Source organism: Callionymus lyra, chromosome 5 (assembly GCF_982586985.1).
Source record: "Callionymus lyra chromosome 5, fCalLyr1.hap1.1, whole genome shotgun sequence".
Classification (NCBI taxonomy): Eukaryota; Metazoa; Chordata; class Actinopteri; order Syngnathiformes; family Callionymidae; genus Callionymus; species Callionymus lyra.
In genome coordinates, this window is record NC_141822.1 from 24784334 (window position 1) to 24812184 (window position 27851).

Consider the following 27851-nt stretch of genomic DNA (forward strand, 5'->3'; position numbering starts at 1 on the left):
GGGATACACGCACGCGGACCCCGGGACTCGAGCACCATGTCCTCCGCGGTCACCGAGACGGAGGAGTCCACGCGCAGCTCCCCGCTGACGCCGCTGAAGCTGGTGGGTCTGGTGTGCGTGTTCCTGGCGCTGTGCCTGGACGTGGGCGCAGTCATGAGTCCGGCGTGGGTGACCGCCGACGACCAGTACTACCTGTCTCTGTGGGAGTCCTGCTGGAAGCCCACGAGCACCGACGACTGGCAGTGCAGCAGCACCCTGGGCTCAGGTGACTCTCCACTCCATTATTATTCTGATTTAAAATAACTTTCTCATGTCATCTTCTGGACTTGAACTTCATAGAGATGGACAAGTTTATCCTTCAAAGTAATGTACATTGTTCTCCTTGTTTTTTAAACCTTAAATAAAAGTCAATTTAAAGAGTTAGTACAAGGCACGTTATATGTGCCTAAGCAAAATACTAATATTGCTTTACTTAATTGACTTGAACCTCTCTCACCTACATATCATGTTCAGAATTTTATACCATTTTCTATTTTTTTTCATTGTAATATTTTATATTAATATTCAAAAAATGCCTTAAGCTGAAAACCCCTGAGTTATCTATCATAATCTCAGGTTCTACGAATTGGTGCGAAGCCCTCTAACCAATAGCGAAGCTGTTAGAGGGCGGAGCGCCAATATGAAGTTGAACCCCTGAGTTATCTATCATAATCTCAGGTTCTACGGATTGGTGCGAAGCCCTCTAACAGCTTCGCTATTGGTTAGAGGGCGGAGCACCAATATGAAGTAGAGCGCACGTTTTTCGGAAGATTAAATTTCGTTTACCCTAACCCCACCCACTCTCCTGTGATGGGTCTAGCATTGCGGTTTGTCACTGCATGTCATCAATCCTGGAAGTCTTCACCTCCAATGGTACAAACAAAGCAGGGTGTGGTTACAGCTGGAGGAGGAGTGAAAACCATTCTTCCGTCATGATGGACTTCACTCTTGTAGCCTTTCGTTCGCTGAGATTTTAGATGGGGGAGAGAACTTTATAAAGTAATAACTTAAAAAAACAAGAGCAGACGTTTCATGATAATGAGGGACTTACTGCATCTTGGAGAGGAAGACTTCAACATTTGAAACATGTGAGTCAGGAGAGTTAGGTTTTTACATTAGTTTACCTTTAATTGATGTGTGGGACCGGAAATTTAAACTTTGAAAAAAAACAAAACTCAAATTAATAGAACATGGATTCTGTCCAAGGTTTAAAAATATTACATATAAATGAAGTGACAAAAAGTCTTCCACCACGACACACCCTTTTTACTCTGCAAGGAACAAACTTACATTGTTTCAATCTTATATTTTTAACGGCACCTTATTACGAGTCATGTTATTAATATTCGTAGTAGTTAAGTTAATTTCCGGTGACATTTTTTGGTGTAAGGGCATTTAGAGTTCTTTCAGGAATCCTTTCAGGAAGGATGTGGCCCCTGGGCTTGAGTTTTACAGATACAAATTTAGTTAATATGACAATAGGAAATAAAATAAGTCTTAAAAATAGTAAATATTGAAGATAATAATGTAACAAATATAAAAACTAAAGGAATCACATTTGAAGAGCATCAAGTAAAAAAATATTTGGTGTGTTTTGGAATGAGTAGCTCACAGATGTGACCCATGTAGACACTGATAATCCAGCTTTGGTTCCTAAATTATCTCTGTCTGGATCTTTCTCTCTAGAACTCGCTGGTACGGGCATAGTTTGTGATCTAGTTTTTGATGAACATTTTCAGTATAAAATCTGAAGTTAAAGCTCTTTCAGGCCACAAATGCATATCTTGAGGTTTGAAACGTGTGGTCCAGATAAGTAATCAGTGGCGGGAAATACTTAGCATTGTGTTCAGAGTAAGTTTCATATCATTATAAACAACTTCAGCCTTTTCAACTTCTTGAAGTAGCCGTGAAATCTTTGTCTGTTTTCTACAAAAAAAATACATGTTTTTATAATAGTCATGTATATTAATTAAACTGCAGTGTTCGAAATACCTATGTCTATAGTCTGAAATTTGTAGATCCACTTTCAAGATTGCAGAATAAAAATTAAACAACCTGCAATTTTGCAGAATGAAAAAATCAGGCTCCAGATTCAATAGTTCACTTTGTAGTTCTAGTTCTTGAATTGTGTATGTATCATTCTATACATCGTTTATAATATTTGTTCAAACTGTAACATGAAAATACATGTTTTGTTCCTTGAAGTATAAGGTAGTTTTGCTTTTTTTTTTTGTGGCAGAGCCTCACATCTTAATGCGCAATCATAATTTTCAGCATAATAAACATTGTTCTGGTTTTGCGTGATGGACCAGCCAATCATGAAAGGCTTGACGCAATATTAACCAATGAGAAGCAAAAAAAGGCGGGTCAATCTGTCACTACAGCACCACATGTATAAAGCCGTCGCTCGGGATTCTTCACTCTTGAGCCAAACTTCAATCTGGAGAGTTCCCGCTAAACTTTACGGTAAATTCCCCAAGAAATTATTAATTAAATCATATATTTGTTTGAAGAATGCTGATGAGACATGAAAATACCAGTAGCCAATTGGATAAGCTTCTCTTCCCTTGGGTTTATATGACACTAAAGGAGTCAGTGCCGACCATGAACCTCACTGCACGTCACTGCTTTATTAGTATGTTGTATTAAAGGATCATGTGTGGGTGTGATGACTAGTACATTTATACATTGGTTGTTATACTTCTAGTCGTAGTAACACAAGGGAGAGGGGGATGAAAGACCAGTGGAGGTATCAGGGAATGATGACTTTCCTGCAGAGGAGGATCTGTGGATGGAAGTAGAGTGAGAGAATAAAGAGTTACATTAATGTAACTGGTTATAAATCTTTATATAAAGTAAATGTAAGCGAGGTTTGTGTATTTGCAGAAATCAATCAACAATTTCGTGACACTCTGCAATATTGCTTCCACTGAATCAGTCATCAAGTTGTTTTTTTAATTGGTTGAGAGCGTGTTAGTAAATAAAAACATGATTCCTTTATTGGTTTGTATTGTAGCGTTCCAACCTTTCAAAAGTGAAGATGAAAAAAAAAAAGGTGTGCATCGGTTTGAAAAAAATGCTTCATTAGTCGTCGCGGAGCATTAATGGAGCCGTTTAATTCATGGTGCAGAGGCCGTCGTAGACTGGAGTGAATCTCGCGGCGTTAAACATGACATCTCAACACGGACGCGTTAGTTCGTTATTGACGATTGATTTGTTATTAGTCGAGTAGAGCGAACGCTCCTCGACTCAAGAGTCCCATCCTCATCACCATCGAGATCATCGATGCTGCCCGGAGACTTCCTTCCTTTTTCCTTCCTTGCTCCGGCGCTCCTGGGCGTTTCACTGACCGTCTAATGAATGAATTTGTCCACATAAGAGGAGGAAAGAGGGAGACAAATTGCTGTCTCGTTTTTGTGCTCTCGTCCTCCTAACTGGGATGGATGCCGGCCTTGTTGAGGGTGCCCAGGAGAGGGCTTGTTGTTTAGGAGGGGGGGGGGATCCATTATTTCCATGGCGGGTTAGTGTCATGGGAGAGGGAGTTCATGGGTTCTTTTAATTGATCTGGCGGTATTTACTACCTGTGTGGCTCTGAGGTGTAACTGGCACCGTGATGACACACGGGGGAGATTAAAAAAACAGTCATCTCAGAGGGTCTTTTCGCCATCCAACTCTTTGTTTCTCTTTGTTTGTACCTGTCCGACGTAATAGTCCGCCACTCTTCATCGCTGCTGGGATGAAGCCATGATTGTGTGTATCGCAGCAGCTGCTGTGTCGAGTGGAGACGGAAGAGCGGTGTCGGGTGTGTGTCGGTGTGTGTGTGTTTGTGGCGACGAGAGGCAGCCACATTGAGCTGACCTATTTCTGGACAGTCTCTTCTGAAGCCCGACTGAATATTTCATGTCACACTCTGATTTCTCTGTTGTTGCATCTCCACACCTCCACCCCTTCGGACCCACTGCAGACGCACACTTCCAACTTTGTGACTTGGCTTTCTTCACCTTCTGTTTGTCACAGGAGTCCAGAGTCCACACCAGCGCTCGCTAATGAGACCTCGCTCTCGTATGTTGAGGCGTGTGTGTGCTCTGCCAATACACACACTTTACTTTACTCTCGCACACATACTCTCTCGCACACACTGATCTTAGAGAATAAATCACCCCCCCCCGCTCATTTGCACTTCTTTGTCTCGTTGCAGCTGAATTAAATCAGGTCTCTTCATTGTTTCCGTTCATTGTGAGATTTTTCTTTTAGTAATAATACAGAAAGGATTAAGACGCGGCGAGGGAAAGACCACTCACTTTCATTGCCTGTCACTGATACTGCCTCGCAGACCGTACGAGAGCTGGGTCAGCTCATCAATGTCCTGCTAATGGGCACTGTGACAGATTTCCTGTAATTCAGGCCCCCCTACATGAAACGTTGGCTCTTATTTGCAGTATGACGCAGACACTGGGAAAGAGGCAGCAAAAACCAAACAATTACAAAAAGCTTGCAGTAAATGCAGCATCTCTCGAGTTCGTTAATGCTTGTTACGACAAAACCTGGTGAGGTTAGTAAGTTTATCCTGTTTGTGTGGATCTACTCAAGGTACACCTGACCAACTGCCAAGCAGTTCTCTCATTTTAAACTATTAATAGCTACTTTTCCAGATTGGTTAAGAAGCTCTTCAAGAGATAGCTCACCCAAAAATCAATCTTCACTCATTTTCCACTCTCATGTCGACTAAGGGTTGGGATTATTTTCACAGTAATCTGTTTCTTTGTCTAGGCAAAAATGTTTGAACATTTTAATTTAGTGATTGATTGCTCAGTTTTCTCCATCCAAAAATAAAGACTTCAAAACTTCAAATCCCTCCATACTGCTCGTCTATACTTTAAGCTCATTTGTAGCAATAGTAAAATAAAAAACAAGCGATACAGACAGGAAGTACTCCAGGTGAATATCGCGAACACTTCCAGTTTAGACAGTAGACAGGAAGTGCTATTAACTTAAGAAGATCTGTCACTACGAAGGAAATTTAGGATTGAGCTAACCTACTCTTTACTGGTTCAGTTTCAGCACCACTGCAGTGGACAGCTCCCACTAAGAGCTTCTTACAAAGCTTCTTTGACTTGAACTTAAGGTTCTTCTAGGAATGCAGTTAAGAATGCGTCTGGGAAACAGCATCTCAGTGCTCCTTCTTAGCCAAACGCTCTTTAATCCATAAGAACGATGGAATCTGGGAAACACGGCCAATTATATTTCGTCTTTATGTTCTTTTTTATGTAACGGTTCAGTCACTGTCTGTGGGATGAAGGACAAGACATTTTCAAAATTATTTATTTCAATCAGATACATTGCTTAACCAAAACAAAAGCAAAAACAACTGCACATTTCATATGTTTTTTGGGGAGTTTAAAATAATGAAAAAATAACTGAGTTAGATTGAGGTATAAAAATGGTAGGAGGAAAAGAATAATCTACTTTAAATGTATTTGTTTTTTTCTTTTAGTTATTTTTGTGTGAAAAAACACATCAGCAAACATCATGTCATCATGGATACTCTTCACTTCCACTGTCAGTCTAACCATCACCATAGCGAACAAGATGGAACCGAGAGCACTTTAGTATCGTCTCGTCGTTTTGACAACACAGGAGACACGGTAATTATCCAACACACAGATATTAGTGAAGCACATTAACTTGCCTGAATGAGCAGATGAAAACGTCAGGATGTCACTTTAGATAACACAATTATGAAGACATTTAATTAGGTCCTTATTTAGGTTGTATTAGAAGAAAGACATGATCCGTCTCACAGCCTGCTTAAATGACCTTCTTTGTCATCCTCCTTCTTCTTCATCTTCTTCCAATGCCAACGCTAACCACCGTCCTCTCATCCCTCCATCCATCCTTTCTATCGTCGCTCTCCTTCATCTCTCCCGCCTCTGTCACTTTTTTCTTTCCTTTGTCTCTGATTTCGAGCTCAACACTTGGTCATCCGGGGCTCGTATTGACGAGCATGTGACGTCTAATTATGGCTAATGAACGGCGAAGAGGAGGGACGTGATTGGTCCAGTGTCGGTGTCATTCAACTGACCTTGAGGATATTTAAGCTGCTCACTGTTGCACTGCCAAGTTTTGTGTCTCTGCGTACGCACTGTGTTTTGTGCTAATGTAATGGTTTGATGGCTAGTCTTTCAAAAGTAACGCTGGGGTTTTTTCTGATTATTTTGTCCAGCCTGACTCTTTTCCAATCATTCTCCAGCCTTCTTCTCTCACCCTTCATCTTATCGATCCGGCGGCCGCCGAACTCTGATGGTCTATCCATCTGTAAGGTTAAATGAATTGCCTTTTTTTAATCCATTTGAAATCCTTGATTACTTTTTCTTTCCTTGCTTCACTTTCCTTCATTTGTTCTCCTTTACTTCCAATAATCTGAGTGTGTATTTTGGAACGTGCCTCCTCTGTTCACCCTCTTCCATCTCTCTTTCCTACCTTTCCCTTCTCATCTCCACTCAGAGTGAGCCGAGCCCCTGGAGACGGTTGGTTCTATTTGTAGTGTCTGAATGAGGTATGGGAAATGGTGTGGCATTCAGTTCTGAGGCAGACAGACAGGCGGGGGAATAGGCAACAACCTGCAGAATACACACATGCGCTTGCACAAACACGAATTATTCAGATTCCTGGGTGGAAACATTCATCAGAGGAATTCTGCTGAAAGAGCGTCTTCAGGAAAGTTTAAATTAGTTATAAATCACTGGATTCAGGTTTTCTTTTTTTTTAGCTCGGTTTAAGGTGATATTTTTTATGGTGCAATAGTTATGTCTACATATTTGTATCGGTTGTGATCAGACTGAACAACTGTTGATGATCTGCAAACGTGCCACTCTTGTTTTCCTCAGTAACTCAGTTGCTGTTTCCCAAATCGCGTACTTCTCTTAGTATACTAGAAATTAGTATGCAGGATATCAGGATAGTGTATGTTCTAACTAGTGGGCAAATTCTCAACAGATAGTTTGTCTCAAATCAAACACTGCCGCTACTCACTAACCGGAAATGACGCGACAGCTTCTTCTTCTACTACTATCTAATGATGGTTGCAACCAGCTGTAGGAACACGATCACCGACACCTGCTGGCAACACGTTTTGCAAGTTTTGAAGAAGAAATAAAGAAAAAATATGAGATACGAAAAATGAAACGAAATGCACCTGTAAGTATATGCATATATATGCATATATATATATACATTTGATGTAACTTCTGTTTATAACGTCAACGTCACTAAGAAGGCAGCCCTTTAGGGTAGATAGTGTCCATCGAACCATACTCACTTTTGTGGGCGTTTGAGTACGCAAATTTAGTGTGTATGACGCACTACATTTCGCATACTAAGAATTGAGATACACTTCAAGCACTAAAAATACCAACTTTGAGTACGCAAGTATGCGATTTGAGACACAGCTCGAGTGTATCATGTGACTAACAGGCAAACAAACAATCATGGTCATGTTACACTGTGAACACAAGGGGGAGCCAGAAACACTAGTTTAAAAACTATGGATAGTGCCTTTAAGTTTGATGTTGTTTCATTAAATAATAAATAAAGAAAATAACATAAATTAAGTATGAAGTACATATTCTGTCCAGTGAAACTACATGAAAATGTATGAAAAGGGGTCAGACATATTTAGAACTGTTCTTCTCTCTTATAAATCTTAAAACAGGTTTTTTAACCAGTTGATTAAGGTCAAATTCTACAATGTTATGTCGATAGGCGACAAATGTAATCTTTTGCTTTATAATGTTCAGTACAGACGGATAATACTAGTCTAAAACCTTAATTACACTGTGAGCAAGAGTTAATAGTTAATCAATTGTCTCCAACGTTTAACGATAAGTCTGCTGGTTCAGGTCTCAAGTATTTTCGTCATATTGAGATTTTTGAATATTCAGAATAAGATGCAAATTACTAATATCAAATTGTTATTTATTATTGACTGGTAGCGAAATAATTTTTCACTAGCACAGAAATTGGTGATCTATTATAGGAAAGTTCAAGAAAGATGAACTAATACATATAAGTTAAGGCTAAATGGATAAAAGCGAAAAAACAAAAGTCTCTTCTAAGAAACTTTGAAATGCCTCAATAAAGTCTAGGATTTAGTTTTACCACCAAAATGCTGCTCTTTGTAAAACAGTTTTAACAGCTTTAAACGCAGCTTTTGCCTTTAAGTCCTCGACATAATGTGAGCATTATCCACAAGTTTAAAGTAGGCCAAAGTACTGCGGCAACTTATGAGCGTGTCGTCTAGAGTCTCTTTCTAGTCTGTGAAAAGTGTGACAGCAGAGTAGTAATCCTGTCACATGGCCAACAGTCACGTTAGCAACAGAACAGAAAGAGGTGGTTGATTATTTGGAGGGCAAATGCGTAATCGCATTTATAAGCAGAGCTACAAATAACAAAAATGCAAATGTCTGTTCAGGGCATACAAAGATATTCTCGGTACACTTTAAATTTGAAATACATTTCCAAATGTGCTCTATGTAATTTGATCGTACTAAACATCTGTTGGCTAATTCATCTATTTACGAACAAGAATTAAGTTACATTAAGACATCACTAGGATGTGTAAAAAAGTAGGTTTTAGGATTTAAGAGGAAAAGGTTACGTTTAGCATCTGCCAACAAATGCTAATGACTCTGCTAAAAGGAGAACCTTCTGCATTATGTTTTGTAAGTAAGTAAGTAATAAGATCCTTCAAGCCACAGATGAACAAAACTCTTCACTAATTATATATACTGGAAATATCTTGCTCTACTAAAAATATATAGAGAAATATAGTTCAGCATATCATTTCATTATTTTATTTATATGTTCTTGAATCGTTTTTTCTATAATCCAAAATGAATGTGGTGAAGTGAAGTGGTGGTGCAGTGCTCTAGGGGAACTAGATCTATCCAACAGGTTCCCCTGAAATGTTTCACCGAATATATAGTAGTCGAATGATTATGTTTCGATGAAAATATTTTGCCTTAACCTTCTTTGATAAAAAGCATCACTACTACAGGCATCAACAATGACAGATACACATTCATAATGACCACTAACACATTCATTTTAAATTGCCTTTCTCTTTTGTTTTTGAACTGGAACTATATCAGCCAGTGGTCACAATATAATTTATTTATTATTTAATGTCTTCAAAATAACGTTGCGTGTTGTGGGGTGGCACCTTTGGCATTCTCTTGACCAGCAGCCTCTAGATGCCGTAGAACAATAAACTTAATTGTAGCTTTTACGCTGCGTTTTACCATGTTTTCTTTGGATGATAGAGCTTACTTGATATCATGTCATCATTTTCTTTGATGAAAGCATCGCTACAAAAGCACAAAAGTCCGTTACAAAGCAACGGAGTGAGAGATACCCATTCAAAATGACTACTATCACCTTTTAACATCACATGCTTTATTTATAAATTATATCTATTTTTTTCCGCTTTATGTGTGTCACTGAGAGAAAAGCTGCTAAATTTTAAATGTACACTGTGGTGTTTCAATGTTCTATGGTATTCACATGGATAAATATTAGAGAGAGATTAGTGTAGAAGTGTGAATTTGGGTTTGAAGGAGAGTTTGAGTGGGGCATCATCTGTGTATCAGTGTTAATCGTGTGATGAGTGGTCCAAGTTCAGAGCTCTGGGGAACACCGCTGTCGCCTGGAGAGGGCTGGGGAATCTTTCATCAAACTGTGAACCAACGGTGGACTGAGAATGAGTGGACCGAGGGAGCCTGAATATTTATGCAGATAGAAATTAGACAGTGTAGAAGTGTGTAATGGGAAATTGTGTCGACAGCTGCTGTCTAGGAGGACAAAAGAAATGAAAAGTCTAAAAAATCTAAACCAATTTTCTTTGAGAGTCGATGCAATTTTGAGGAAAAAGGGAACATTTGTGATTTTAGTGACGAGTGGGAAGAGAGATTTAAGAGTGGGGAGATCTCCTTTGTATTCCAGCAGTGCTTGAAGGACTATCGCAGGAGAGTGAAGATGTCGAAAGTGTTTGACAAATTCTAACTGACAAAAGGGGAATGCATTCTGCGTGTCTGTCTGCTTCTGTGACATCACCTTTTTTCTTTTGACTTTCTCTTCTTCGGCACGTTAGTGCCATTATTTCTATGGACAGTCAGGAGGAGCAGATGCACATCGTCTTTTTAAATATGGATGCTCGATTAGTCAGGGGCTCTTAAATTATGAAATTCTACACCCAGGAGTGGACATAAATTGGAAGGCGAGCACAGTATCTTCAGCTGCCTGGTTGACTGCCCTTGCGTGATGATTTGTGTGTTGGAGAAGATTTCAGATCATGGCCGAGATGCTTGTCAGTCACATGGCAAATTTAATAGATGGGATTGTGCATGTTATTAATTGTACGAAGAGAGAGTTCCCTTTGCAATAAATCACAATGACCCTTTGTCGGAGACAGTGATGCAACACTGCAGCAAAGCATGTGTATAGCCCAAGTCTGTAACTTCACACTAGTTATCAAAGATACCCATATGTAAAATACATTTCTTCTCACAAGAACTGCAGGATCAACAGTATATGACACAAATATTTGTCATTCATTTTTGTTTTTGCCAGGCACGGCATTTATAACTTAGTCACTAAATTATTTTATTTTCATAATTTTAAATTGCTCTTGATCAATTATTTTCATCAATTAAAGTCCAATACTTGCTTCACTTGCCTTATCTTGCTTATATAGGTATAAAAAGTAAAAGTAATGTTTGAAGTATCTGTTCTTGCCTTGAAGCATTCAAATGGAAAATATGTGTTTACAACCGTAACATTTTAACTGGTTTTGCTGGAGATTTTCTTTTAAATAATACAAAAATTACGTTAACTTTAAACAAATATGAAGTTGCAACACCCTGGACGTGTCCTTTGCATATTATTGAAAATAAAAATAAAATTAAAGATGTGTTTCGACCTGTAACAATCAGCTCTCAGGTTACAACAATTCCGGGAATAGTCCATTCCTGTGCAATAATTCTTTCATTATGGGGTTGTTGGTCGGTGTTTCAGTGATGTGTGTGGTTGATGTTGTTCTTGCTTTCGATCTTCTCTCATGTCTGTTTTCTTTGGTGTTTTATCTTTTGTCCCTGTTAAATGTTTTTGTTCTGCTCCACGTGTGAAATTTCCCAGATGTGGGATCAATAAAGTCTAATCTAATCTAATCTAACAATAGTAGTCAGAGAGTGTTTTGAGTTGTTACTCAGTAAAAGAGAAATAAAGCAAGTAAGCAACTATGTAAAACTGTATATTTCTACTACTATCAAATAAAAATCTACCAATCAAGAATCGGAAATGGTTAGTTATCAATATAATTATTATTATTATTAAAGTAAATTGTGGTATTTTGGGAATGAGAACAGGCTTATACATTCCTACTGCAACGTTTCTGAATTTGTTCATCGAAAATGAATGAATCAGTCAACATATTTCTGTGCGATGCCTGTTTGAAAATAGCTAGTTCAACACAAAAGGCCATTTTGAATTTAAGATTATTAAGGGTTTAAAATTTAACGGAATGATCTAATAAGAAAATGTTAAACTCATTATTTAAATATTCAAGCATAGTTCCAACATCATGTCAGGGACGTGGATGTCATGAGAGGGATTGATGATGGGCGGTGACAAACCTTGATGCTTGATCAATCACAGTGGGTGTGGTTATGGTAAACAAGATTTCATCTCCAGTAATGTTTTCAGAGGGACACATTTTCTAATGTAGATATTTCAATGAAAAGAGAGTTTTGTACGAATAGACACATACTGATGATACAATAGACGTCCAAGATCTATTTAAGATACACTTAAGTCTACACATGGATTGCGTTGTTTTTGGGTAAAGGTGAACGTCCTCGCTGGCTTCCAGAAATATATACGTGGTGATGAAGGTCGTTTACCTTGACCCAGAGACAACACAAGGGATACTACAAACACATTTTTTTCTCGGGCATTCGGGTCACCTTGACCCAGAGATAACACAATGGTTAACTGATCAGCTAGTTTAACCCTTCACTCCAGACCAATCAAAGCAGAGTTGGGGGTGGGGGGGTTTGGGAAAGCTAAATGAAGCATCTTATATGGGCGGGGCTTATACACTATCTGATAAATAAATACATTCTGCCAAAACACCTATACTGTAACATTCCATAGGAGTCCAATATTATTTCAGAGCCATCTTTTAAAAGATAGGTATATTTAAGTCAGCTATTCTTTTTCTGCGTCGACACAGTCTTGGAGAATGTAAGCTGTTTTGGAAAAGCTTTTTGCTCGAGGCTTTGCAGCAGCTGCTGTCAGCACATCCAAATAAATAATGTGTGTATTTGTCCACCACAATAATGAAGAACAAATACACTATTACCAATCTGAGTGGCTGTAGCTGGTTGAGTGTGAAAGATCTGCTGTAAGGGAAGTTAATAATGAATGAAAGATGAACCACCTGAGCCTGCTAAGAGTTCTGTTCCTCCTCATCCTCATCTTCCTCTGATGCTAACGCATTCTGAGCTACACGCTTTCTTTTTTTGTAGCAGCTTTCACAATATTTCTTCATTTTCATCTTAAATATGTTTCAGACATCGTTATCCATCTATTGGCATTCTGCCTTGTAGCCGTCCTCCTCTCATCTCAACATATCTCCTCCACCTCCCACCATCCACCTTTCATCTTTCACCTCAATTTCCCATCCTGCTTTTAAATCTTTCATCGTTTCTTATCTGTTCTCTCCATCCCTCAAGTTCTTTTCATCAGAAAATACACACGTGATTCAAAACACAGCTTTCGCGTTTTATCTGGAATTAGTGTCACTGGTGGAACGTCAGATGAGCCAAAAGCAGAAACAGTCAAACATTATAAAACTTTTTTATTCATAGGTTATTATGAATTATTTGAATTATTTAAAAAAAATATCACTGTCAATTGCGTGAGTTGCATTTTTTATTTTATTTTGAAGGTCATTTCTTTCATTTAATTATATGATAAATAACATTGAATACATTGCACTTCTAGGTTAAGACTCAGAAACCAGGATAGAAGTGTTGGAAATGACCGCTGTTTTAATTAAGGAAACGTCTGCTTGAAGCAAAACATAAGATGGGAAAATACATTCATAAACAGCCCTATTTGCCGATGTTTTTCAATTTTTTTTTATAGCTAATGTTTCTACTAAGTATTTCCGCATCCATCAGTTTAATAGTTCTTTCCACTCAGAATACACTCTGAATTATTGAATGAATAACATTGAAAATACACTCTACTCTGCTACATTAATATAGTAGAAGACATTAAGGAGAGAAGAAGATTTTTTATTCTGAGAAAAAAAAATTCTGGACATTTTTTCACTCCAGATAATTGAACTGGCCTTTAGTACCAGGGCTCAGGTGCTGACTGCAGAATTTTCAGTAATCTGAACTGTCAAAATGTTTTTGAGAATGTCCTTGGGAGACTTGAGGGCACCAAAATAAATGTTTGTTTGAATGAAGTATAAAAATCATGGTCACATTTATAAAATGTATAAAAATAAACTTTATTTGGTGTGTTATTGATTGAAGCTCTATTAACTACGACGTTTTAACGGTTTGTAAAGTAAATAAAGCATGACATGAAGTACGTTGAAGCCTGCAGAATGTATGACTTGACCCCCCCGCCCAACCCTGTCCTTCACCCCCCATATTCTCCAAAATGTCGTTGGGAAACACTGAGTACGATCTATTCAGGGTTGCTACAGTGGAAGATACGATTCGTGATTGAAGTGTTTTGTTTTTTTCTCAAATTACTTTTCTTAACATGCTACTTCTGGCAGAGAGCTTTCAAGAGAAAGAAGGGACATGTAGTCATGAGCTATTTATGAAGAAGGAAGCCATCTATTCAAGAGATTCTTCCTGTTTCCTCACATCTGACCCAGATCTGGATAAGGTTCCCTCAAAAGGAAGTGACCTCAGACCAAAAGAACTTTTCCAACATGCGATATTGACATTTTCATGACTTTAGCCCAGGTCTCACCAACTTTTTTTTAAAAAACTACAAGCTACTCCGAGGGCTATCTTCAGTTTGTTACACACTTCTGAAATAACCCAATATATATTATTATGGATGATAAATGACATGTATGTATTACTCACTTATCTCATTATTGATTCTACAATAATAACCAATAGGCATACATGAAAGAAAACACAAAATTAAACTTCAATTTCCGCAAAGATGCCATCAACAATACGGTCAAATTTGTCTTAATATTTGTTATAATTTCATTAGTATATGGTTTCAAATGGAAAATGTTTGAAATTTGAATAAGTAACACGTGTTAGGGTGCATGGTAACAATTCTAAACTTGCAAACTTTATGTCCATATCCAAAAAGATACTCAATACCATTTCTTTTTTAAACTGCAGATGGTGTAAAGAATAATAATTTAAAATGTATAAAAAACATTTTATAATCAACATAAATAACAGAACTCATAATCATTTATCAATTCAATCATAATTATTATGAAAACAACAAAAGAAAAAAGATGGAAAGAGGAAAATATACTATATACTATACACTATTTTAGTGTATTAGTTTGGTGTTTGTTATTATATAAATTTGCATTGGTAGACTTGGGTGTCCTTTCGTAGGTCTAGCTGCAGGTTGACTACTTTATTTTCTTAATCTGCATCTTGAATAGAAGATAATCCGTAGAGTCAAGTTATCAAGCTAAATGCTTCTAGCCGCGGCTAATGGCTAGTAACATGTATTGAGCAGTATGCTACATTCAGCTAGCGCAGAATACAGTCGCATGCTACCCATATCTAATAACACAATTGCTAACTGAGCTGCGTACAGATCCATACCATAACAACTTTGTTGACTTTAGCCTATAACTGTTTGACACCGTTGTGTTTATGTAAAACACGGTATTAAAAAGTTTTCCTGCAGTGGCATAAAAAACAAGAACTGGTGGGTCAAGAGTCCAACACTTATTTTCATCTTTTAAAATAGTTTCTCGTTCTTATTCCTTGGCCTAGACCTGAGTTCAGGAACATTTGCATTAAGTTATTTCATTAAAAGAATATACATTGTGTGTTGTGTGTGGGTTATTTTAGTGTGTATGCATATGGTGCCCCCCATATACACAACTGCACCCAAAAGCTTTTTTAGCCGAAGCTTTTTGTTAGCTCAGGGAAACTAAGTGCTCTCTCTCTTCATTACTTTCACTCTGCGCCGTTCTGTCCCTCGCTCCTTAACACTCTCCCTCCTCTCCCCCTCTGTCTCCTCCGTCTCTCCTTCTTTTGGCATTTCTTTTCATGCTGCCCTCTCTGTCCTTGTAACATTATGCCGCCGCCTCCCAACGCCACCTGTCTTACTTGAACCTGCACCCATTTTTTTTTTTTTCCATTCGTGACAACGTCTTTTATTATTCTCAAACCCCCGTGACCTTTAGTAGTAGTTTTTCATTCTAATGGCAATTCTGTGGCACTTCTTCTTAACTTTGTTCTCACCGGTGAGCGGGAACACTTCATCTTCATTATATATTTATTCCCCAATCATCTCGTCTGATTAGATCGTTCCTTTTGTCTCATTACTTGTAATTTACTTTCTCCTCTTTCGTCGTCGGTTTTCTCCCTCCCAAATGATTCAGTTCGTTCTACACCTCCATTTCCAAGTTAATATGGATGATTAAAAAAACAAGTATAATTCTGTTTCCTGTTTCTATTCTTCTCCAAGCTAGAACCTACTTATTGAAGCACAAGTTGTATCCATGGACTCAGCCATTCCGCGCTTGTCGCATTTTAAGTTGTGTACTTTTGAAAAACTAACTTTCCCTCTATTTGTTTCTCAAAGACAAGATATCACTTATTATTTAGCAAACAATTAATGAGGAGCAATTGGTATTTAATGCTAAGCTTGAATTTCTGGACTGTAAGTTTAAATATGAATAAAAAAACCTAATAAAGATACATGTAACACGGCAGTAACACAGTTAGATAAACTAGTAATAACCAGACTAACAGAAAAGTTGGAGTTGTTTTGCAGGGAGTCAGTACCGTCCCCATTTTACCACCATTCACTGTTTCCAGACTAACAAGCATCTTTACTTCCTTCTTCGCCAGATTAATTTTATTTAACTTAATAGTTGAATTGTAGGCATTTCTCCAAGTGGGTGTGCGCAAAACAAACTCAAACTATAATTTTCAAATCATCATTTAATTCAAAAAATAAATCTTAAAAAGTAGTTTGTTGTTTAAAATGTACCTTTTTGTTTCTAACTTGCTTTTCTTTTCCATCTTTCCCACCATCTCTCCCTGTGTGATTCTTCAAAAAAGTCCTCACTCCAGCACTTTTTTTCTTACATTCCTTTCTTATTGTTGACTTTATTCACAGAAGACGAGCTCTCCTTTGTGACTCCATCTTGGCACCCGGGTCCCCCTCAGGCTCTTTTATTTTTAGCTCCTCTGTTCTTTTAGCAAAAAGTACCCTTCATTGACGACAACCGCCCTCTTCCTCTAATATCATTATGCCGTGACTTGTTGCTGCCGATGAAAGTCACTTTCATCGCTTTTTTTTTCCTCCACAGACTGGCAGGTTGCTACGCTGGCCTTGTTGTTAGGGGGCGGAGCTCTGGTGCTGATGTCATTCCTGGTGGCTCTGGTTGCCGTGTGTATCGGCACGAGAAGGCGGTTCTACGCTCCCGTCGCTTTCATGCTCTTCGCCGCAGGTTAGCACACTCAAGCATTTTAATCACACCCCTTTATGAAAAGTTAATTACACATTTTACTCACGGTAATTACAAGGGTGTCACATTGAAAATTGGAATTTTTAAATCTTTATAAACACGTCTTCTTTTCCCAAGTCAATACAAGCACAAACACAGTATTGCTTTTATTGCTATTATGTACTGACTTAAGGCTGTGGTCAGTATCACTTTATAGTTTATGTATTTTCTACTGCTTCTGTCTCAGACTAGTCTGAGAGTCTTCGTTCCTCAAGTAGATGCTTGTGGTCAATGTGAGGCTTGACCCTAAATAACTCAAATCATTTTCCATTTTCAGATGCGAGCTTCATTAGTGGACGATGAGTCAGATGCCAGGGTGTGACCGACACAAATAGCCTCAAATGTGCAGGGTCAGTTAAACTTGCAGCCAGAAGCTCTGGAGGTCTCTAGATAATGCAAGGAGGGGGGTCAACCTAAATAACAAGATAAACAGAATTTCAAGTTCGACCGGGAGACATAATCTCTAACATCTCAAGGGTCTGCCCCCATGTTCTCCTCCTAGTTGTGAATTACCAGAACCACCTCCTGGCTTCTCTCCACCAGGAGAAGCTGCTTCTTATCTTTAAAGATTCTGTCAGGAAAACTTGTTTGGCTGATTGTATTCGGTATCTTGCTCTTTCAGTCACCACCCAAAGTTCATGACAAAGTTCAGGACAAACTGATGACTACAGACGCTGCTCTATCCATCTTTAGAATTCCCTCTCAAGATTAGGAGTATGGATTGGCAATAATCTGACAATATGATACAAATACCGATATAAATTCAACGAGAAGATATATTGCTATACTGTTGGAATAAGGATATATTTGTAGTTTTGCCTGAGTCAGAAATTACAGACCACATGACTCTTAAAGAAGTTGTTTTAATATTTTTTTACAAAACCAAAATATGTGCACATTTTAGCTTTAAAAGCTGCTGACAAAGTAGACTGTATCCTCTCGTCCTCGGTGACTGCCAGGTTGTCGCTGCCGAGGACGTCATGACTGCTGCCATCTAGTGGCCGGAAGTTTCATTGGGACTCAAAAATCAACAAATATTTGCATGTTGATTCTAAATTAAAAAATAGAACATTTTTACTTTATACACACTTCATTGCAATACAAACCATAAAAGAACTATGACAAAACAATGCCATTAAATAGAAATATTAAAAAAAAAAGTTTAAGTGTATTCATATCTTCTCACAACCTTACTGTCAGGACTAGGCTGGTTGCAAATCATCGTTAAATAGTAGTAATAGTAGTATTTCCCGCAGTGTTTGATTTGAGACATACAATCTGTAGAGAATTTGCGTACTAGTTAGTACGTACACTAGGTAGAAGTATGCGATTTGAGACAAATTCAGGACATCAGGACATTCCAAACTTGTCCGAGCAGGACGTAAAATGTCATTCAATACAGAGGATTAATGTTGACATAGTGCATCATAGCTCAGATGGTAGAGTGGTTGACTCATGGTCTGAGAGGTAGTGGGTTAAATCCCACTTCCGGACGAGATTGTGGCGTTGTGTTCCTGAGCAAGATACTTTACCCTGATTGCTCCTGATGGCGTCGCAGCCTACTCCCATTAGTGTGTGTGTGTGTGTGTGTGTGTGAATGCATGAAGTAGTGTAAAGCGCTGAATAAGCATAGAAAAGCGCTGTATAAGTAAGAGCCATTTACCATATTGTTTAAGGTATAGAAGGCAGATTATTAATGTAATTGAACTCCACAAAACATTTTTAAATAGAAACAAGTTGGGTTTTTGTGCTTGAGTTGTATATATTTTTTGCTAAGAGGCAGCATGTTTCCTAACAAACAGATAATTATGCTGTATTTAGCAATCAGGACTAAAACTTTATATCACAATCAGACTATAAACCGTGCCCCCTATAGACAATTCAGTAAACGTTCACTTTATCATCATGTCTAAGACTGTGTTTAGGATTTTGTCCCCTCGTGTGACTGAGTTCGAGGGCCCTGGTCTAGGATGTAGGATTTGTTTACACCATCACATTAAAAGCGTGTAAACAAGTTTCCAAGTTCAAGGTGTTCCTGCCTAACGAGTGATCATTTAGTTTTTTGGGGATCATAGGCCCACGTCACGCAGAAACGGGGACAAAGGAGCATTTGGAGATCTGCATGAATAACTCTGCAACCCAGCGTCAAACTAAACAGAGTTAATTGAGAAGTTCAGTGAACACAAACACTCAACCATGCAGTTGAAAGGATTTAAATAGTATAGAATCATTCTTCAGGCGAACGCCCCAAAGAAACCCCGGACATCAAAGTTGATGCTTCGGTTCTGATCCCCGTGAGCCGAGAGATATACCGCGTATAAAACAGTTTGACTTGACGAGCAATTTGATCTGAAATGTTTTTTGAGACAAACAAGCCAGTAATAATCCACTGGCTGCTGTGCGGCGTCTGCTCAACCACAGAACATTTTCTTCAAAGCCAGGCATGGAGGCAGAATGTTGTGGGCGGGCTCTTATTGAATAGAAGATCACAAACGCTTTTTTTTCCTCACACAAAGATATTTGTATGTCATCTCTGCACACACAGGGACGTTTGATGTTTGTTTTCTTACTCGGTAAAACCATGAGAGATTCAAGTAATCCCAGAACGTAGACCTTCCTCTTGTTCAAAATGGCTCCATCATATCATCTAGGCTGCATAATGACATCCCAGGGGTTTTAAAACGTTCATTAAGACTCTTCGAATCATTATTGCTGATTAGATGTATATAACAAATAATCTGTATCCTGACTGGGGTCTCATTAAAACATCTGTGATGGATTATTGATGCACCTTTTTTTTTTAAAAACAACATTTCTGTAACAATAACCAACAATATATTTGATAACAATTTGTGTTTCAATAGGGTTATCTGCGTCAGCCAGGAAATTTGTGATAAAAGTAATGTCCGTCTAGTAAATTTACAAAAACAGATGTAATACATCGTGGATGAGAAGAGAACGTCCATTTTGAATGTCCAGAGTCCCCGATTTTGTCACGCGATCTCGGGGAAATGCCGACTTGACTGGCTGAGACAGTTAATTTGTATATTAATAATAGTTATACAACATTAATACAAGTAATAAAAAATATACACTTGAAAATGCCTCGACAGCTTCTTCTTCTGCTACTTTGCAACCAGCCATTTGAACCCTATCGAAGACACTTTTCACCAATTTAAACAAATTATTAAGTTGTGTTTTATTTTGTTATTACTGTTGTTTTGTTGTTATGTGGTAAAATTTGTGTTTTCTGAACACATTTACGCCGGTATCCACTCCGAAGACGAGTCGTCAGTGATGTAGCTTCCGTTTAGCTTCACCTACATCACTAAGATGGCGGTTATTAAGGGTGATAAGTGTCCATCGATTTGCACTAAATTTTCTGGCCAGTTGAGTGCACCAATTGAGTGCTCATTGCGCACTACATTTTCGCACACTGCTCATCGGGACGCACTCAAAAAAGTGCGCGATTTGGGACACACCCATGGCTTCTGGGGCTGTGTAGTGTGAATACATTTGTTACTTATATTAAAGATACTTGTATTAAAGCAACATAATACAAGAGTCGAAGGAAACAGACAAAAATGCAAGAAGAAGGTGATTGACTTAAATTGTTCAGCCTCAGCACTCTCTTGACAGAAAAGGGTTTTCGCTGTCAGATTTTCTCAATTCATTAGTTTATATTTCTGTCAAAGGTGTCGAGCCCGCCGTGAGATGCTGCTGCTCTTAAACACCTCTATTAAATTTCATGGTATCACTCAGTGACTCTCTTGCTATTGTTGAGATCCCTCTCTTTCTCCACCGTAAACCAAGACGACAACCTCTTTGTTTCTCATCTAAAACAACATTAAAAACCAATATTTAAGCACTGAATGATAAGTAAAAGGATCACTTTAATAACCCATTTTTTAAGATAAAACTGAGACTGTCTTACTGAAAACCTATTTTAAAAACCTACATTTATAGACTGGCTCTTTTGTGATGTTGCCTTTTAACTCATACGTAGATTTATTCATGTGTTTTTACTGTTTGTGTTTTACTCTGAAATGCTATTTACCACCTAATAGAAATTATCTTGTGTTTAGCAAATTGTTACTACCGGTAGTATGCTGTTTAAAATGTACTGCGTATTTTATAACGACTCATGTTTGTAAAGCACATTTTGACACTGAAATGTGCTGCATAAATATATAAATATAATTATTTCTTCAATTAAATTTTCCCTAATTCTGATTGATCGTGTGTTTTTTTTCCGCAGTCGTCCTCCAGGCGTGCAGTTTGGTCCTCTACCCCGTCAAGTTCATCGAGAGCATTAACCTGAAAATCTACCACGAGTTCAACTGGGGCTACGGCCTGGGCTGGGGCGGCACCATCTTTTCCTTCGGGGGAGGCATCCTCTACTGCCTCAACCCCAAGAACTACGAGGAGTACTATTAGCTTCCCGGCGGGACGGAGCTTCAGCACTTAGGTAGTGAAAAAAGAGGACGACACAAACTTTGTCCCACAGAGACCTGCTAGATTGATGTTAGAAAGAGTCCTGCTGGTGCAGTGGGAGATCAGACTCTCCCGCAGACAGAAGACGGCCCTCCCTCGCTCCCTCTTCCAACCTCCTGCTGGACCTGATGCCAAACCTAGTCTACTTCTGCACGTCTATGTCTCAATCATTCCCTGGACCCAAAACCACAGCATCCCCAGATCCAGTATTCCGCTCCATCCTCTCTCATCCCTTCGCTCAGTCGGAAGATTTGTTTCTGCTCTTCAAGAAAGACCGTTTTTTTTTTTGGGCGAGACAAAGTTCTCCCCAGGCAATAAGAGCAGGAAACAAATTGAAGAAGCTCAATATTCTGCCATCGACCTGTGCGTCTGTTACCACAGCAACCCACGGGGTATGAACATGCGGCTGTCACGATTGATTAGCCATGGTCTGACGTGTGGGAGAAGATTTCGCTCGTCTGTGAAAGGGTCTGGGAAATTTTGATCCCTTATCGAGCCGACTTTCCCCGCTGAGCGAAGGCCGTCCTCCCTGCTGCCTGTGTGTCTGGACGGAAAATGGACGCCTTTATTGAAATTCACAAGTTGCTCTTTCGTCTAGATTTAGTAATAACCGTCGACTACACTGAAATACATTTTTTTTAAGAATGTCCAAGCGAGTGTTTACACTGATGAAATAGCTTCGTGTGGGCTAAGATTGAAAGCCTAATTTAACGTTTCCTTCTGCTTATTAGCTTCCTGAACCATATTTTGTGCTAATATAATGATTGATAATTAGAATTTTCGATCTGGTTTATACTGGATTTTGACAAAAGAAATATACTTGGCTGAAACTCCTGCCCAAAAACAAAAAAGCCAAAATGTGATTTTAACCTTGAACTGACAGACGTTATCTTAGCTGTAGTTAGTAAAAAGGTGATTTATTATTTATAATTTCAAATATAAAGAAATGCCACACTTTTATCTTATGAGACTCTCATTAAAAACATCATATTTTGTCTTTTATAACACATATATATATTTTTAATTTGACCTATTAGCAGAATTTATGGACACTAACAGTGAATTTTGAATGGCAGTTATGTCAGCAAAAAACTCCAGTGCAGTAGTTTAGAAAAAAACATTTTATTGTTGTATCCAATAAGAAACTACATTATGTATTTTAATATCAATCAGTTCAAAATATAGTTTTGTATACTTTTTCATCAGAGTTAACAAAGCAAAGGCAATTTAAGAACCATTGATTTAATGCCATAATCCTCCCAGATTTGTAGTTATGCTATGTTCTTACTTCTTTCTAACAAAAATATTCTCCCTGTTCAAAACTTCTGGAGAAATCTCTTTGTTATCGAGTAAACACGGTATTCTCTCAAGCATGAAGGCAGTTTGTTGAAATACGAGCACAGATGAGGAGCCATGCATTTGAAATCATAATAAATGAGCGCCCACAGGAAGTTAATAGTGAGATAAAAGCCTCCCAGTGTAACAGATGGGTGTATAACTCAGCATGTAAACATTTCCATTGAAGCATCAGACCTTTTTATAAACGCCACCCAGGTCACGTTTCACAACCTGCCGTCTACAAGTCTGCTCCACAGCTAATGTCAGCGTGCAAGCTTGGTGTTGATCATGGCCAGTTTTTTTTTTAGTTTATTTTAAACTCATGCATGTGTCAAAGTGCTTCAGGGACCAAAAGCTGGTTTGTTTCTTCCCGTAATCAGTCTGAGACTGTCTTCATATCGGCACTGCTAAAGTAAATGAGAACTTCTCTGCTGACAAAACAGAGCTGTTTTTCTGGTTTAATATCAGCTCGTCCGTATTTGCCCATGAATGAGAAATTAAATTAGCTGGAAAAATGACATTTTTAAGATTCAACGCGGGTACACGGGCAGTCATGGATGAGGAGTGAAGAAGAGATGCCAAAAGGAAGGCATTTTAAGTCTGCAGTCTTTTCCATTAGCCAGAGACCACACCTTTAAATTCAAAGTAATTTGGATATAATCCGATCAGATCTGTTTTTTTGTAAAAAACATTTTTCTAATCATAACTAATATTTGGATTAAATTGCACTTTTTATTTATTTATTTATTAAAAGATTCAATTCCGGTGGTATTATCATCATTCATTACTATATCCACGCAAAACTTCTGAAACCTATTTTCTTGTTTGATAAAGTAAAAGTTGGTCCTTAACTTTTGGTCCGTGCTGCATATTATTGATCATTTGTATATTATGAGGGCAATAAATGACATAATTATAGATACATAACTACATGTTGTTAAATAAATGTCAAAATAAATAACTTTACTCAATTAGTTACTAATTATTTATGTATTTCGTTATTGCAACATTTATTTATTTATGTATTTATGCATTTTGTCCTTTATTTTATTGGTACTATGCAAATTTAGTGGGTCAGTGGCACATCAGTCTGAAGCAGATATATATAGTATATCAATATATTAACAAATACATGTTGATATAACAAAATATATAAATAACAAAATAATAAATAAAAGTCAAAATGTATAAATAAATAAAACAGAAGTAATTTATTTATTCTTGTGTGTTTATCCAAACATTTATTTATTTGATTATACATTTAGTTATGTATTCATACATGTATTTATTTATTTATATTTATGTCATTTAACGTCCTTTATAAAGGATCCACGAACACTAGTGAACATACTGTCTGACATACCTGTGTGTCAAAGTCAATATGACGCGTCAAGTCCTTTTAAAACCTAAACGTTTTTTTGACCTATGAAGGTGCCAATTTTGAATAGAAAGCTAATGGACGTATATTATCCTGGTCAACCGTTTCGAAGAGAATTTTCAACAATAAAACATGTCGAGAAAGATTATTAGGATAGACTGATCTTCCAAGCACGAAAATGCCAAAATCAAACTCGTACCTCCTGTATATATTCATTTTACTAGGCCCACAAACTTGGCTGTAAAAGATTGTTTTTGCCCCTTTTACGATTGAGTTTAAGAACCCTGGTCTAAAACAACATATCCTGTTGAGTGTTTCAACTGGATATTGGTATGTAGAAAAGTATAAGGGTAAACATATCTTCATCTTTTTGTTTTATCAGTGTTATCTGCTATTTAACGATAACAGACGCAGGGTCGGTGGGTGTTTTTTGAAATGTGACCCTCTCTTAACAAAGGATGTTACACTGTCACTAATATGTCCAGTATGTCAAGTGCCACAACCGCTCCACATTTTTCAGTTGGATCCAGGAACAGTACCTGTGGAGGGGCACTTGAGGTAGAAATCATCCGCACCACTAGAAGCTTTCCTGTATTTAAAGGTCTATAACTGCTTAGTCAGGATGTTTTTGCTCCCTGTGCTTTGTTGGGGTAGAGAAGCCTTTGGCACTTTAGCACTGTAGCAGACCTGGGCTAAAATACGCAGCTTTGTTCGTGATGACAGCCTTTATACGTGCGCCAGGTTGTTTTTTTTAAGTCAAAATTATAAATGGTTGCTGGCAACATAACAAAAAGATGAGTCCTGAACACCCCTGTGGCTCCTCTCTGACTTAAATCTCAATTTGATTATTAAAATAAGTTAATAAGTCTGTCCTCTAACACGATTTTTGTCCTTCAAATTGAAAGGTATAAGAAGAAGCATTTGAAGGGGTAGAAATAAACAACATACCATGGCAGACAGGGGAAGAAAGGTCTGTTTAATTCTTTAATCCAACGACAGAAAAAGCTTTTAAACCACTTTAAAGCACAGCAGTCGACCAATGCCACACATTTACTTGAAGAAGAGAAGCAGCTGTTGGGGTCAAGTTCATTCATTCATTTCCTGCCTTGGATTCCATTAGCAGTAGAATAAAAAGTGCTATTAAATGGAAATCACAAAAATAACTCACAGCTTTTCAGACCTCTCAATTCAAGATTGATAGAAAAAAAAGACCAAGAACAAAGGAAGATGAGACATTATACAGTGTATAAAAGCTTGCTAAGTGTTAATCTAAACTTAGGAAAGACTTAATTGTTTAGGTCAAAAATGTCACCTTCATCACCTTTATATTCCATAAAACAGCATCTGTGAGTGAGTTAAGACTCCTCATCATGTTACCTAGAAAGCTCCTCTTACAAGACATGTGAAAATGCCGATTAAAGGCATCAGAATTGAGCATTGAGTGAGTTGTTTCTAGAGAGTTCTTCAAGCAAAGCTTGGTCTTAAAAAGTTTGTGTCCGCTGCGGGTTTACCTCTCTGAGGACTCACACGGGATGTCGGCCCTCGCTTCTCTCCTCTAAAGTGGCCGGGCAGAGTTCACTCAGCCCTTAAATCATCATGCTGACAGGCAATACTTCAAAAGCGAGGACGCCTGCAAGTCAAATATGACAGAATTCTGGAGTGAATCTTCAGACGAACCAGCGTGGAGGACGTCCTTCCTCTCCATCAAATTCACTCGTTTGAACTGTGAAAGTATGTGTCAGACACAACCAGACGCTTTAGCTCTTAATCAAACTTAAATTACTGGCATTAAATCAACATTATTTCTATCTATCTATCTATCTATCTATCTATCTATCTATCTATCTATCTATCTATCTATCTATCTATCTATCTATCTATCTATCTATCTATCTATCTATCTATCTATCTATCTATCTATCTATCTATCTATCTATCTATCTATCTATCTATCTATCTATCTATCTATCTATCTATCTATCTATCTATCTATCTATCTATCTATCTATCTATCTATCTCAAAAAACTTCAATGAAATTAAAACGGAAACGTCAGGAAGGGACATTTACACACCGCAGTTCTACCTTTACGACACTGGGGGCAGCTATAAACTACTACTTATTGAAAAGAAAACTCCTGTTAAACACACCAGTAATATTCTGTACAAAACATGAATCATGCACCATTAGTGCTAGCGAGTTTTTCCGCTAATTTCTCCGAGAGTCTGCTGGGACCAACAGATGACGTCCATGTTTGTTTTGGTTCCCTAATTGGAGACGTAAATCAATGCCGCCGCTTTCATCAGCCTCTGATTTTGAAAAAAAAAAAAAAAAATACTCTGGCACCAGTATCAAAACTGACCTACAAACTTTGATCGTGCAGTTCAGACCCACTTGTACGGAGCGCTCGGTTTGTTTGATTCCCTCCCGGCAGGTCGCGTGTTTCAGCCCAGGTCTGACTCGTAGTAGTCAGTAGGATTCGTTCGGTTGTTGATGAACTTGATTAAAAGTAGAGACAAATTGAAACTGCTGTGTTTTCTGCGTCATCTCCCTGTAGACGAGAGAGACACATCACTGTCTAATGATGTGTGTAGGGACTAGAGACGTTTGTGTGAGAGCGTGTCTGAGCGAGGGTGGCAGCTTTACCTCAGAGCGAGTGTGTTTGGCATGTTTTAGATGCCGCTGTAGAGATGTCAGTGATCCGCATTTATCTCTTTGAATGGCACATTAAAGCACTGAGCAGAAAGTCTTTCGTGTCTCTGTGAGTGTTGGCTTGTTTGCTGTTTCTCAATAAAACATTTACGTCACTCAATAGGCGCATGGTTACTCTTTTTTTTAATTAAAAAACAGCAAGACACTTAGCAAAGCAACCTTCAAAAGTGCATTAGCCTTCATGGTGGACTAGTCAGAGAACAATGTTTCTTATGGTAACCTGGGCGTGATCCACAAATGGCCCAGTAGCTCTTGAGTCTAGTCGCTACAATAAGTCAGTGAGAGGAGAAGAGTGGTGTTGTGTAGTAGACCTTCAGCAAGTAAGAGTCTAAAAAGTTATATTTAAATCAATCGAGGGACCAAATGAGTTCAAACAGTCAGTCTCTATTTCAATATTAATGGATAATGTTAGCATACAGCTCCTCTGTTCCTCTGAAATCTTACCGTCCAAGACGATAAAAAAAAAGACTAAATAAGTACCAACAATGAATCATTCACCACTGACTTAAGACCAACAGCTTGTTGAGCCACATTGTGTAACACCGCCTAAAATTAACAAACACTGTGTAGGTGGTCTAGTTAAACTACAGCTCAATAGTTGTTGAAACTCTGACTGACATTGAACACTTTTACAGGGTGATATTGAGGTCCGAGTGAGAAGAGCCGGCACGTGATACACAGTAGATACACAAAGTTGTTTTGTCCTTTACTACATACAGCAGGGTACTTTCAAGCAGAGCATGTAGTTAGCGCCGGTGGAAAAAATCTCAGGTGAGTTTGAGATATTTTCTTCCAACCTTAGGTTACAATTCGTGTGTGTCATGTAGGGTTGCAGAAGCTTCACGAAACAGTGTCGTTTTCAGAGCTCAGTAGGTTACACTCTCAGGTTTTATGAATGAGTTGATCTTAAAAGATTACAGGGCACAGAGCGTCATCTGGTGGCGTTTGAAAATAAGTGACACTGTATCGTGAACAGTGTCATGAAAGCCATCACTAGACAGAAAAAAGCCATTCAGTCCTATTAAGGGTTATGTGGTAAGTAAGTAAGTAAGTAAGTAATGGTTATTTCCAAAGCGCCTTT

At 38.2% G+C, this 27851-nt stretch overlaps 1 protein-coding gene across 1 annotated transcript; it reads left to right on the forward strand.

The window, feature by feature from the left end:
* On the forward strand, positions 1 to 25941 carry LOC148079880 (transmembrane protein 47-like). The gene is made up of 3 exons (XM_087791571.1): positions 1 to 265; positions 16652 to 16792; positions 21108 to 25941. The coding sequence occupies exons 1-3, from the start codon at positions 37 to 39 to the stop codon at positions 21284 to 21286; spliced, it is 549 nt and encodes a 182-aa protein (XP_087647697.1). The 5' UTR covers positions 1 to 36; the 3' UTR covers positions 21287 to 25941.
* Positions 25942 to 27851: the final 1910 nt, after the last annotated feature.